The 15,557-nt window shown below is 41.0% G+C and overlaps 1 protein-coding gene and 1 non-coding gene across 2 annotated transcripts in view; both read right to left on the reverse strand.

The window, feature by feature from the left end:
* The window catches only part of MRTFA (myocardin related transcription factor A), a 176,145-nt gene that overhangs the window by 100,467 nt on the left and 60,121 nt on the right, over positions 1-15,557 (reverse strand). The window contains exon 3 of the mRNA XM_010805772.4: positions 10,535-10,588. Coding sequence (XP_010804074.1) covers positions 10,535-10,580 — 46 coding nt within the window. The 5' untranslated portion in view covers positions 10,581-10,588. The remainder of the gene's footprint in view (positions 1-10,534; positions 10,589-15,557) is intronic.
* Positions 5,425-5,502, reverse strand: MIR2439 (microRNA mir-2439). Its single transcript, NR_031049.1, has one exon. It is a non-coding gene; the product is annotated as a microRNA mir-2439 (primary transcript).

A 15,557-nucleotide genomic window follows, 5' to 3' on the forward strand; every position in this document is an offset into this window, starting at 1 on the left:
TAGAAGTGCTAGCAAGGTTACAGCATCTGTTTGTATAGCCTAATTAATGTTCACACAATAAATTTTCAATACTCTACACAGCCAAATATTTTGTCAATTAGTCTTATGGCACTGATTTGAGGAATATAATCTAAATGTTTCTCCTAAGAAAATCAAGGTCAATTTAATTAACACTCAATTCTTCAGCATAAGTACTTCAGTTCCTATCTACAAAGCAAAGATGAGGCAGTATGAGTTTAGGCTTTCTGACAAGGAGTAGACGGATTGTTAAAAGGATCCCCACACCTACCCTAAAGTCAAAGAAAATATATTACAGAAATGTACTTTCAAATGGTTAAAACGTTTTATATCACCACCATTATTTTATGGCTAAGAGAACTCAGTTTTCTTACCCATCAAAAACAAACAGAAAAAAATTAGTCTATTTTGTAGGTCATCAAAACCTCGGAAAGGTTCAGCGAATTGTGACTAAGTTCGTATGCAGAGAATCTACAGTTCTGGCAAGAATATGACCTAATACAAACACCGAAGATAAATTTCAATAAATCTTACAAAGCAGAAACAAAGGCAAAAGATATAAAAGAAATTTATACAAACTAGACCAGTCAGAAGGAACAGCCTAGTGGGATGGAGTGCCTCTTTAACACTGTTTGGGAGGTGGAGTGCTTTGAAGACAGAGGTCCCGAATCAACAATTCAAGCTCCTGATCCAAGACACTATACACCCAGCCATTTTCTGCCTCCCTCAACTACCTACGTGCTCATGCTATTTAATATGAGTTTTATTTTAATACACAACAGAAACATATGCTTAAGATATAGGAAAACAAAGAAGAAAGAAATCCCAGTTAACCAGGGACAGCTATTAATATTCTGAGGTATATCATCCCTATAGCCATTTCTTTAGGGTTATATGGATATATGGCAAACATTTTCTCACATCTTTAAAAAAACCTATGTGTACTAGTACCAATTATGTTACTATATGGTAAGTTATTTAACCAATACTCTACTGCTGAAGTATAGGCTGTTTCCGTTTTTGTTTTTTCTATTATAAAGAATACTGCTATGAGCATCCTTATATATAAATCTTACATATCTTTTAAAATATGTTTAGAACAAATTTCCTGAAGTACTTCAAGGTTAAAGAAGGTTTTTTATTTTTTTTTTTTAATTTGTGAGTTGTCAAATATCAAGTGAGTTGTGACAAGTTGTCAGAATATCCAGGAAGAAATAAAAAAACTACCTGCATCTATAGTATTCAAAATCCCAACAAAAGAAAAACAACCACAATAACATCAAAAAACATATAGCATTTATTATATACCAAGAGTCGTTAGAAGTATTTTACACACATTCAATCATTTAATACTTACAACAACTTCCTGGGGTTGGTACTAATACTATTAGCATTTAAAAAAAAAAAAAAACAGATGCAGCAATAGGCACAGAGAGGTTAAGCAATTTGCCCAAGGTCACACAGCTAGCAGAGCTTAAAAAAAGAGACAACTTGGATTCCAAAGTCTATGCTCTTAAAAACTATACTATTCTTCTCAACCTTTTTGACATCAGGACTCTTTTACTCTCTTACAGTTACTGACAATTTTGAAGAGCTTTTGTATATATGAGTTACATCTATTATTACTTATCATACAATAAGTCAAAACTGAAAACATTTAAAATATTTATTCTTTAAAAATAGCAATAAACCCACTACATGTTAACATTTTTATGAAAAAATACTTTCCAAAATAAAAAATAATAGTAAAAATATCATTTTATCATTTATTTTTGCAAATCTCTTTAACATACAACTCAGACAGCTGAATGCTCATCCCTGATACTGCATTCAAGCTGCTGGGATATCATCATACCATCACGTACATCTGGAAAACCACACAGCACACTCACGAGACACCAAGAGTGAAAAAGGCAAATAACACGTAAGTATAAACATATAAGCTATTCCAAATCCTGCAAGATGATGCTGTGAAAGTGCTGCACTCAACATGCCAGCAAATTTGGAAAACTCAGCAGTGGCCACAGGACTGGAAAAGGTCAGTTTTCATTCCAATCCCAAAGAAAGGCAATGCCAAAGAATGCTCAAACTACCACACAATTGCACTCATCTCACACGCTAGTAAAGTAATGCTCAAAATTCTCCAAGCCAGGCTTCAGCAATATGTGAACCGTGAACTTCCTGATGTTCAAGCTGGTTTTAGAAAAGGCAGAGGAACCAGAGATCAAATTGCCAACATCCCCTGGATCATAGAAAAAGCAAGAGAGTTTCAGAAAAACATCTATTTCTGCTTTATTGACTATGCCAAAGCCTTTGACTGTGTGGATCACAATAAACTGTGGAAAATTCTGAAAGAGATGGGAATACCAGACCACCTGATCTGCCTCTTGAGAAATTTGTATGCAGGTCAGGAAGCAACAGTTAGAACTGGACATGGAACAACAGACTGGTTCCAAATAGGAAAAGGAGTTCGTCAAGGCTGCGTATTGTCACCCTGCTTATTTAACTTCTATGCAGAGTACATCATGAGAAACGCTGGACTGGAAGAAACACAAGCTGGAATCAAGATTGCCAGGAGAAATATCAATAACTTCAGATATGCAGATGACACCACCCTTATGGCAGAAAGTGAAGAGGAACTCAAAAGACTCTTGATGAAAGTGAAAGTGGAGAGTGAAAAAGTTGGCTTAAAGCTCAACATTCAGAAAACGAAGATCATGGCATCCGGTCCCACCACTTCATGGGAAATAGATGGGGAAACAATGGAAACAGTATCAGACTTTATTTTTCTGGGCTCCAAAATCACTGCAGATGGTGACTGCAGCCATGAAATTAAAAGACGCTTACTCCCTGGAAGAAAAGTTATGACCAACCTAGATAGCATATTCAAAAGCAGAGACATTACTTTGCCAACAAAGGTTCATCTAGTCAAGGCTATGGTTTTTCCTGTGGTCATGTATGGATGTGAGAGCTGGACCGTGAAGAAGGCTGAGCGCCGAAGAATGGATGCTTTTGAACTGTGGTGTTGGAGAAGACTCTTGAGAGTCCCTTGGACTGCAAGGAGATCCAACCAGTCCATTCTGAAGGAGATCAGCCCTGGGATTTCTTTGGAAGGAATGATGCTAAAGCTGAAACTCCAGTACTTTGGCCACCTCATGGGAAGAGTTGACTCATTGGAAAAGACTCTGATGCTGGGAGGGATTGGGGGCAGGAGGAAAAGGGGACGACAGAGGATGAGATGGCTGGATGGCATCACTGACTCGATGGATGTGAGTCTGGGTGAACTCCAGGAGTTGGTGATGGACAGGGAGGCCTGGCGTGCTGCGATTCATGGGGTCACAAAGAGTCGGACACGACTGACGACTGATCTGATCTGATCTGATAAACATATAAGAGCTGCCCCAGTGGCTCAGCAGTAAAGAATCTATCTCAAGTGCAGGAAGTTCAGGAGACTCAGGTTCAATCCCTGGGTCAGGAAGACTCCCTGGAGGAGGGCATGGCAACCCACTCCAGGACTCTTGCCTGGGAAATTTCATGGACAGAGGAGCTTGGCGGACTACGGTCAATGGGATCACAAAGAGCTGGACGTGACTGAAGCGACTGGGCACTCACACGGAAGTATGTAAAGAGCTTCCAGCTCACGTCCACTGAAAAGGTCTCAGGGGTGCCCAGAGGTCCCGAGACCATGTTCTGAAAACCCGCACTAGCTACTGCAGTGCATGCTACACAGGATACTTGAAAGACATGTTTTCAGGAACATACTTGCCTAAAACATATTCCAAACTTTTTGGTAAATCATTTATTCAAGAATTATGAAGTGCATACTGTGCAATGGGTACCTTTATAGATACTGGAAACACAGTAGAAAACAAGACAGAAAAATCTCCTACTTTGAGTTATTTATTTTATAGTAGGGAAAGACAGCAGTATCCAATAAATGAATAAACAAATCACATTAGTCAGGCCTCCATATCCACAGGCTCCGCATCCACAGATTCAACTGCACACAGAACAAAAATATTCGGGGAAAAAAAATTCAGAAAGTCCCCAAAACCAAAACTTTAATTTGCGGCACAGGCAACTCTTTCTACAACGTTAACCTTGCATTAGGTATTGTAAGTAATCTAGACATGATTCGAAATGTGTATAGGTTACATGCAAATACCCTACCATTTTATAGAAGGGACTTGCGCATCCATGAATTTTAGTACTGGAGGTGGGGGTGGGCTGGAATCAATCCCCATCAAGGGATGACTGTATTCTATCAGATGGCAAGCAGTATGAAGACAAATAAATGCAGAATTTTTAAAAACAGGGTGGTCAGGGAAGGCCTAACTAAGAAAGTGACATGGAAAAAAGTTATGAAGGAGGTGAGGGAACAGACCATGAGGCTACCCAGCAGACAGTGTTCCAAGCAGAAAGAACAGCCAGCCAGCAGGCAAGCCCTGAAACAGGAGCACTGCCCAAGGTCTGCAGGGACAAGTGAGGCTGGCACGGCTGGGCCAGCAGCGGCAAGGGAAGAGGAGGGGAGTGCAGTCTGAGAGGAACAGGCTGGGGCCTTGAAGGCACTGTAAGGACAGGGGCCGCGTCTGTGACTGAGAACCCGGGGCAGGTTCTCAGTGAGCAGGGACACAATCTGACTTTCATTTTACATGGAACACATAAGCGAGCAGTGTTTCAAGTAAAACACCTAAATTTAAACATATTTTCCATCTCTTACTATGTGCCCTGAAGCCTCTCTGAACCTCAGTGCTCTACCCTACAAACGAGAAGATACAGATACCTCAAAGTTGTTGAGACGATCAAGTAAGATATTATATATAAAACACTTTAAAATTATGACACACTATAAAAATTTCACTGCTGAGTTTATTTTCACTATGTAACTGCCACAGACACCTCTTTTCAAGGCCCTCTGTACTCACCAGACTGCTGCCGCCACCCCACTTACGTGCCTGCCCTGAGATTAAGTGTGCCCCAGCCCCCTAACATCATGAGCTCAGCCTGACACTGCCCTTTGGCTTGGTGAGAGCAAGGCAGAGAATGTTGTTTTTTGTTGTTGATGGCAGACCGGGAGGTTTTTAATTTTTTCCCCCTTGTTAGTATAAAGAAAATCCTTTCAAAAATAATGCATGTAGTAATCATAAAAGTGAAGTTCCAAAAAAAACAAGACTGTACGAGACTCATCTTTATTTAATTTGGCACGGCTGTAATAAAGCTAAAACTGTGGTTCATGGTCCTGACAGCCTGCCTCATCCAAAAGGAAACAAAAGGGAAGAAGAAAAGATAGAGACAGACAGATGAATTCAAATTCCTTTGATCTAGGCCCTAACTCTAAGGGGACCTTGGATACATTAACAGCCAGAGAAAGGGCAGTAAGATGTAGTCCAGAATGCTGATGACAGCGTCGGTCCGTCTGCCTACCTGTCTTCTGATATCACCATCAAGGTATGAGATCATCAGCCAGGCCAGAGACGGCAAGACAAGAGGGAGGTCCACCAGGGACCACAGAGCCTGCAGCATCTGCCTCACTTCCCAGGGGCAAGAGGTGGACCCCAGGCACTGGATTTTATCTCCACCTCTTAAGATGTGAGTTAATCTGAGAAGTGATGGAAACCCACGATGGAAAAACCCAAAGAAAACCAAGATCTCTGGAGAAAATTATAAACAATCTCATGCATTAAAGGTCTCTGATGGTTTCTCTGTGAGTATGTTTTAGAAAGAGCACCGACATGGGAGTAGGTAAATGAATTCTCCTTCTGTGTTGGCCACTAGTTAATCATGTGACTACAGGAAATAATCTCAACCAGCCAATTTCCTCATCTTAGTTCAGTTCAGTTGCTCAGTCATGTCTGACTCTTTGCGACCTCATGGATTGCAGCACACCAGGCCTCCCAGTGCATCACCAACTTCCAGAGTTTACTCAAACTCATGTCCATTGAGTCAGTGATGCCAGCCAACCATCTCATCCTCTGTCTTTCCCTTCTCCTCCCGCCTTCAATCTTTCCCAGCATGAGGGTCTTTTCAAATGAGTCACTTCTTCGCATCAAGTGGCCAAAGTATTGGAGTATTCCTCATCTTAAGGAGAGGACAAAAAAATGCCTAACGTTTCCTTCAAGCTCTAAAATTTCTTAAATATAAACAAATATATATATATATATATATATTTAAAAGCCTGCACTAATATTTAAAGTATTAGTAGAGTCAAAAGGTAATTATTGCTGGAGGTTCTGGAGTTTTTTACTCCAGAGTGATGTGAACCCAAACAGATGGTTCCTTTAAGCACTAACGTATCATCAAAAAGGGCACAAGTTGTCTGCCCACCGTTTTCCTTTAACTTTATTTTTATGAATTACTATTCCTCTCACTCTAACCCATACTATTATAATATACAGGTCAGAGACAAACTGTAATGATCAGGGAACTAGAAGTTAAGTGAATATACAGGAATTAAGTGTACAGACATCAAGGAAAGAGAGAGTAAAGAGACCTAGGAAACACTTCTGTACGGTAGCATGTATGCTTCCCTGGTGACTCAGACAGTAAAGAATCCGCCTGCACTGCGGGAAACCTGGGTTCAATCCCTGGGTTGGGAGGATCCCCTGGAGAAGGGCATGGCAACCCACTCCAGGACTCTTGCCTGGAGAATCCCATGGACAGAGGAGCCCGGCGGGCTTCAGTCCATGGGGTTGCAAAGAGTGAGAGAGAAGAGTCAGATACAAGCAAGCAACTAAAGCACATGTACACGATACACACACAAAAATTTTTAAAGGTACGTAAAGTTAAAAGCAAACTAACAAAAGTTTCCTAAGGGACAAATTGAAGAGGGTTCTTAGGGGACTTCAGTGTATATTGTGCTGCATTTCTCAGGCTGGATACTGTGTCCATGGGCCTATGTGTTCTATATACCCTTGTAATATGTCCTCTGTGTATTCCTTCACAATTACAGGGTATCCCAAAAGGAGAAGGGGGCGGCAGAGGATGAGACGGTTAGATAGCAATGCTGACTCAATGGATATGAACCTGAGCAAACTCCAGGAGATAGCGGAGGGCAGAGAAACCTGACGTGCTACAGTCCATGGGGTTGCAAAGAGTCAGACACGACTTAGCAACCGAACAACATAATCATAATGAACTTAAATGAGGACTCCACTGTTTTGTGGAGCAAGAAGTCTCTGCCGTCCCAACCTCCCAGCTTCCATCCCTTTTCCCTGAGGCAGTAACTGTTACCAGCTCCTTACAGTCCTTCCAGAAACAGCTCATGTGCAGACAGATAGATCCTTCCAGAGACATCCTGTACAGAGACAAGAGAGGGGAGGCGGGTGTAGGGTGTGGATGGAGTGTGTTGTCTGTGTGTGCGTGAGTGGGTGGGGATGCGCAGATATACCCACAAGAGATATGGAAACAACAGACTGGCTCCCTAACTGGGCTGCATCACGATCAGGTGTATGTCATGTGATCACACATACCTAAGAAACCGCTTCAGTCCTCTTCTCTACACAGAAAGCCACCCCCTGCTACAGAGTTACAAACTAATAAGGCGACTGCATCGGCTGTATGCAGGCACAGGGTGTGCCTGATCAAAGCCTCGCACAGTAGCTATCAACAACCAAGCCCCAGGACTCCTTGGTTCTAAAACATACCAGAGTCAACGCTGTACCCCAATATCCCCTTAGTCTTAGCTCCAGAAATCCCAAATGTCCCTCTCAGATCATTAGCTTTCTAATCACACTGATGCAGATAGGGTGCCACAGCGGTGACAGGTGCTTTAATCCTCTCACTGTGTCTTGATGAGAACACCTGGGTTCACCAGCACACATCACAGGCTGACAGATGGGCACACTGCACATCCTGAGATGCGAGAACTTCAGTTTTGAGAGCTGCGCTTTCACGTGCTGTGGGCAAGGGCTGGCTAAGATACAGATGGCGGTTAGAGGCTTCATGTCTTAATATGAAAACAGATCTTAAAATACTTGGGTAAAATCTTGATTTAAAAGGCTTACACCTATTTATTAGGGGAGGTATGTCAAACCAGATTTCTTCACTTAAAATTTAAAAAATACATGTCAGGAGCCAACACACAGATGAATATACTGTATTGCTTTTGAGAAGCTAATAATCTAATTAGGCAGACAGGAAAATGATAATATACAGTCTACAGTCTACATTGTAAAGGCAGTGCTGCAGAAAGAGAAGGAAGGGCTGATTCTATTGAGAGAGGCGTCACAAAAACGCTGCAGTTAAACTGGATCTCAAAGAGTTAGAAGGAGACCACCAGCAGTGAGGAGGATCAAAGTCTATATGTAAGTATGCCTCACCCAAATCTCCAAGCTCCAAATACCAAACGAAAGTTGATATAAACACACAGTGTACCCTGGAACTTGGCTCTAACATTCAGTATCTTAAAGTTTAACTTAGGGTAAAAATCTTATATCGTGAAATCTTGTCTAAATTGCTTTCATTACCTTGAGCATTTCATTAAACAGTAATTTCACCTATAAAGCCTATATTCATGGAGATCCAAATACTTTATTCCTGTGAAACTCACTCACGGCTCACATAGATAGTCTAAATTTTGTCTTTAGTTTTTTAGAAAAAAAAATGACAGGCCTTTTTTTTTTTTAATTAAAACTTCATAAGAGATGTTTTTTCATTTCCTATCATAGATATGCCTGTCATTTACTATTACAATCCAATATAATGGCGAGAGCATAAGAAGAAAACAGTAACAATTTCACAAAACAACACAGTGCTAAGGTTTTTTGCACATTTAGGAACCACAAGTACTAGAGATATCAGTTTGCTATTACTTCTTTCTATATCCAGTTTCTCTACTTTTAAGAACATACACAAAAGAAAGAGGTTCGCATACATGCTAGTCTCTGCAGATCTTTCGTTTTACCTGTATCCAACACCCTTGTCAGTTTCACCCACCCTTGTCTAACATACTACTATCCTTTGAAAGTTTTATGAAGTAGCTGGTCCAACAGATGGGTGGCTAGCCCTACCCAACATATGTCATTAGAAAAATGGCTCTTGGGCAAGACAAGAAAATACTAAGTAAGCCCCTTTCCCTTACTCGGCAAGAACAGTGAGACCCCAGCTCAGAGGAAAGCAAACAGTCTTTTATCTTACTAAGAAGTTACTGGACTGAGACAATCTGTAGGTAACAAGATGAATAAAGAAGGGAGAGAGAGTCCAAAGGCTCACTTGTACTCCCTAAAATAAAATATGCCCTTGCCCACATACAGCAGAGAACGAAGATACAGAGCAGTGGTAAGAAAATCTGAGTCACTTTAACTGGGAACTATTTCATCAAAGACAGATGGGAAACGTTCAGATAAGCACACAATCTTGTTTAGAACACAAAGCTCAACAGATCTGTGGGAGGAAAAGGAAAGGGACTTGGAATGCACAGCATATATGAACAGAAAGACAACTAATACATGACTCAGTCAAGGTCATCCATAAAACAAGAACAGGACAGTGGCGGTCTTTCCTTTTTGTCCACACTCTGTCCTAAAGCGTAACCTGACAGCACCTGACTCGGTCTTCAGATGGAGATCTGTGTCTGGCAGCGTAACACCTAAGTGCTCCCCGAGGAGAGCAGTGAGACCAGTTCTGCCAGAGACAGCGTCTGCCAGCACCAAGGAGGCTCATCTTCCTTTGAGTAAAGGCCAGTGGATGGGAAGAGGTCCCCAAATGCCACTTGTATGAATCTTTCGAGATAGTCTCTGAAACAGGAAAACACTACAGGCTACATTTTAGTAGAAGTCTAAAAATAACCAAAGAACATTCTCTATTTTTAGATATCTAACTTACAAATTTAAGGGCACTGAAAGTAAAAGAAATTATTAAAAACAAACTGGAATTTTTTTTAATGTTTTAAAAGACACTTTTGAATTGGGAAAACTGTTCAAAACAAAGAACCTCGGAAATCCTGCATTCCTTCTGTTGACTGCCTCCTTGCTCCAACTTCCCTCATCTTCAAAACTTAAAAGATTCCCAACCCTACATGTTAACAAGAGCATCCCACAAAGAACCAAAAGACGATACAGATAGAAGGTTTAACACAAAAGAGAAATTACAGCTAAGGAAAAATGTTAAGACAAGCTTTCACAGAGTCATTTAAAAAAAAGTATAGATTAGTGATTAAACACAGTACTGTTCAAAACAGCAAAAACAATTTAATTATATTAAAAGCAGCACCACTACAATCACAAAATACCTAATTAAAGAAGACAAGTAGCTTTCCCTTACATGTCTCCTCACTGAGCAGTCTTAAGATTGATAAGCATCTAATTCAAAGCGATGTCTGAATATCCAGAATTTGCAATCAAGAGAAAATTATTATGTTTTACAATAAAAATCTGAAAATGCAGTACATTTACTGGACAATTTAGATTTACCCTCCCTCTGCCTTCCTCCTCATCTCCATCCAGTCCTAGTGCCAAAGTGCCCAGTGTTTTTTAAGAAAGCTAAGGCAAAAAGGATTTGCAGGAAATATGGGAATTACCGGACTGTACAGCCATCATTAACATCTCAGGTTCCAGTAGCGTCATGACAGATTCTTCTCAGAAACAACAGCCCACAGATATCATGAAAAAAAAAAAAAACAAAGTCACAGAAAAGGTTGTCTTCAGAGGCTACCGAAGCTTTCATAAATTCAGTCTCACACCTTATGTTCAAATCAGACTGTGAGAACTCACTCCTCTTCTGAGTGCAGTTACCAATTCATCCACCCTTCACGCAAGTCAAGATGGCACAGAGCTGATTTACTGCCGACAGGAAACCAAACAGCACTCAAGTTAAGACATATGAAGTGTGGCTAGAGCAGTAAGAAGCTCCTCCCCTTGCTGTGCAGCTCTGGGGGTGGTGGGAAGAGAGGTACAGAAAGAGACCTTCAGAAAACACATCAACTGCTTTTTTTGTCTTCCTCTCTTTTCAACGAGAGAAGATGAGGTTTTGTTGAAAACCTTAGTGTAAGGGACTCTGCTGCTAATGCAGTTTAGAACAGATTAAACATAATCCGAACAACTCAATCTTATGAAAGGCACAGCCTGATTACTGACCCATGAATGGAGAATGGATGGGGATAAGGCACATATAAACACATACACACAAATAAATATGTACTGTGAGTTATTTTCTGAAAAAGCGTTCCAACGGCTTTCTCATCTGTGATATTTATAGATAACAGGCTAAGGAAGTTGAGTATTTAACTACAGAAGCACAAATATTTCTCCACCCCCTCTCCAATTAAAATATCTGTTTCAAAAAGTCATCTGAATACATTCCAGAGCTATAATCTGTCTTTTCGATCTGCCAACCCCTTAAAAGAGCTCCTTACTTGTGCCTATGTAGGACATGGGCTGTGTGAACAGACAACTTACTGATGTTATTTGACTCTTCTAAAATGCTTTATGATCTGACTGGATGTTTGAAACACACACGAAGACAGTTACAGAAATAAGAATTTCCCTTTCCTCATAAAGAAATGTCAAGTCATTTTCCACTAGCAGAGAGCAAGATCTGAATAAAAACGAATGTGGACATTTTAACCTTTCATCACAAAAACAGAAACTAAAATCCTGTCAAGTTATAGCAATTTTTATTTATCCAAAATTAAAAACATTCATTCCCTTCACAGCACATTTTACTGATAGTCTTAATAAGGATAGTAAGATGTCTTTTACCTTATCTGATTAACTTTAAAATAGCTGAAAACTAGAAATCCATTTTTGGTATGGTTAACCAGAAGGCCTCCGTTTTTCTGGTTAAGTGACATCTTGAAAGCCTACTGGGGGAACCAAGCCCAGCAAATGCCTTAATGCTCACATAGTCACACAATGATAAATGAAAGTGCTGAGAGGCCTGAAAAGAGAAAACAGTCTCAGAACGACTGAGGGCAATACTGTTACTAGAAGAGAGTGAGCAACGCAGATTTGGGGTGGGGGAGTCTGTGGAGGAGAAAAAAAACTTCCTTTCTTTCCCACTCCAAGAACATCATGTTTAAAAGAAAAGCCAGAAAAGCTCTATATAGAGCTGTGGGAATGACTCAACAGGCAACGGAGCGGCAGCCACGCTCTGGGAAGAGAAGCATTCTCACTGGCCCCTTCTCTCCACCAAGCTCTCAAACTGTCTTATGAAAAATGGGTAAATTCTCTGGTCAGAGGTTACCAACAAAAGGAAAAGAATCCCGAACAGCTTGAGTCATCCCTGTGTCCCTATGTGGGCTGGACAATTTGCTACGTGAGGGTTTTTCAAACAAGTTCTCACAATTCTGTACTTACAGGAAAATAAATACAAACTTTAAGATTCCAGCAGAGAAGATGGTAGGAGGGGCACAGGGCTATTTCCCTCCTGCCAACACTTTTCTCAGAATGCAACAACTGTCCATATTCCAGCCCCACAGAGATACAGTGCTGATGGTCATGTGCTGGTAGTAACATAAACAATCACAGTTCAACCGATCTGTTAACTTTTCACAGCAACTCCACAGTCATTTATTTCATCTGTACTTTGGGATAAAAAGAGCTAAACAAAAAGTTTTTAAAACAGAAATCCAAAAAATTAATCTTAAAAAAAAAAGAAAAGAAAAGAAACCGGTAAGCAACACCATCTTTGCCTACCACTAGGATTTTGCACTCACCCTGAAGAGTAACAGCACAGCATGAGACTCACTGGGAAAACTGCATTTAAAACAGGTGTCACAATTCCTAAACTCTGAACCCAGCTTCTGATCCACTAATTTTGGGGCAATTTAGCAAAATTTCACAGAAAGGGAGCTAGAGTAAACTTGGAAAAGGTCTCTGCACAAGTGAAAATGATTTTCAAGTGGATGACACCAAGGGAATGAAGGGTAATGATCTTAATTCCCAATAAAATAAAAGCTCTTCCGCTTTTAATCATAACGTTCTAGCTAATTAGCACAAATTTCATATGGTCTACAATCTCTATTAATCCACTCTAAAGGGACTAACAACTGCAGGATAGTAAATATAGTTTACTCATAAAGCTGTCCCACCCACCACCAGCTCCCCAAAGGCCTTTAATGTTCATAAGCAAGAGGAACTAGACAAGCTCTTATCCTACTTGACTTTCCTCCTGGATCTGTCACAGTTTCCACACTCTTCCTAAAACTTCCTATTTCCTTGACTTCCTTTAAAAATCCTCTCTCTCAGACTTTTCCTCTCGGAATTCTAACTGGCTCCTCTCTCTCTACCCCTCTGCACCCCTTCCTTTCCTCTTGCACACATTCTCCCAGGGCAACCTCAGCCTTTCTTAAGGTTTACCACCACCTACATACTCATCTGTATCTTGCTTTGTCTTTACTTGTAAGCTACCAACCATGCACTGCTCCCTGGCTTGGCTGTCCTAAACTCAGTATGTACAAAAGCAAACTTGCAATACCACTACTCCGCACCAAGTCCTCAAGATACGTGGCTTCCATGTGCCACAATTTAGGGAACAGTGCTCAGGCTTTAAACCATCAACTTAGACCCCCTCCTTCCCTCCAGCCCCAAACATTCAACTTTAACTAATTACCTTATAACTTATTCCTCAAATCCATCTTTTTATCTTATAACTTATTCCTTTTGTTCCACCTCTACAACCAGTGCTTTACTTTAGGTCCCTAATAGTTCTTGCCTGGAGCACAGTAACAGCTTTTTAAAAACATTACTGAATAGTGCGAACAAACACAAAGCAAGAAAGAAAGGCAAAATAAGGAGCTTATGTAGCTCATCACTCAGCTTCAAAATGTATCAGTACATGCTTGTTCCCCCTGGCACCCAGCCAATTCTGGATCACTCTGGGACACGTGGGCTTCCCAGATGGCACTAGGGGTAAAGAACCTGCCTGCCAATGCAGGAGACCCGGGTTTGATCCCTGGGTCAGGAAGACCCCCTGGAGAAGGAAATGGCAACCCACTCCAGTGTTCTTGCCTGGAGAACCCCATGGACAGAGGAGCCTGATGGGCTATATAGTCCATGGAGACGCAAAGAGTCAGACATGACTGAAGCGACTTAGCACAGCACACACATTCCAGGCATCATGTAATTTCATCTTTATTCTATACCTTGAAGAGAAGAACTATTTCCTTAAATAATTATACTACCATTACAACACCTAAATTTTTAAAAATTGTTCAATATTATCCAACTATTCAGTAAATGTTCAAACGTTCCCTCCTGTCTCATAAATTCTTTAGAGATGATTTATTCAAATCAGCGTCCAACAGGGCAACATACGGCATTTCATTAATGTTTCTTAAATCTCTTTTTTTTGCCACACCACCCGGCCTGTGGGATTTTAGTTCCTTGACACGAGATCAAACTTGGGCCCCAGGCATTCCGAGTCCTAACCACTAGACTGCCAGGGAATTCCCTCTTAAAGCTCTTTTAATCTACAGATTACTACTTCCTCTTTTTCTGTACTTTATTTGTTGAAAATAACCAGATAGCTTCCCCAAGTTTGGGCTTTGCTAACTGTATCCCTAAGATGTCATTTAACATGCTGCGCAATCCCTTTATAGCCAGTAAGTTAGGAGTTAGAGAGAGTCGTGATCCAATTCAGGTTCAAGTTTCTCACCAGATATCTCACAGGTGGCAGCGTGTGCTTCAGCAACAGCTTCTTAACACACTCCTTCTCCCCAGCCTTGCCTCAATTAAGACACATCCTTGCTACCAACTGACTCTTATTCATCCTTCAAAACCCAGTTTAACTGCTGCCTTCGCCAGAAAGCCTCTGGGATCACACCCTCCACAGATGTGCTAAATACCTCTCACTGATGCTTCCTAAGAACCTGTGCCCCACTCTATTACTGCTCCTTACCATGTGGTTTAATGTCTCTGTGTGAACAGAGCTCACACAGCGCCTAACGTGTGACAGCATTCATAAATGTAAGCCAAATGGAATGACAAGCCCTATTTATCTCAGCAAATTCTAACAGCATGGGAGAAGTTCGTAACAAAAGAATCCCTACCTACCCAGAAAAGGCAGGTGGTCTGCTCCAATTTTCATTAGAACACATGCTGAAGTGCCATTAACTAGAAACCTTAGATGAGGAAGACTGAAATTATCCACAGTACTGAGGTACAGGGTTAACATAAAAAAGGACATTCACAATAAAAACCTCAGGAATGTTAACTGCTAATAGCAAAGAAAATGCTCAAACTGGAGGCCATGAGTAGGAGAAACCGGAGAGGCAGAGAGCCTGGCTCACCTAACAAACCAAGCAGTCCTTTAAGCACTGAGAGCGTGCAGATTCTCTAACAACTGACAGCAGTTTCTATGAGGGAATGGAGTATACACAGGTATACACAAAATTAAGAATGCCTTTCTGTGATCTCTGTGGCATTTCAGAACACAGAAATGTAATCTTGTTCCCGTGTCCATTTCTCCCATCCAAGTACCAACCAGGCCCAACCCTACTCAGCTTTGAAGATCAGATGAGATCCCACGTCCATTTCTGATTTGGGTTCTCACAAGTATTTGCAGGAGTTTACTGAGGTTCAGCTCTACAAAGATCGTCATCA

This window comes from Bos taurus, chromosome 5, assembly GCF_002263795.3.
Source record: "Bos taurus isolate L1 Dominette 01449 registration number 42190680 breed Hereford chromosome 5, ARS-UCD2.0, whole genome shotgun sequence".
NCBI lineage: Eukaryota > Metazoa > Chordata > Mammalia > Artiodactyla > Bovidae > Bos > Bos taurus.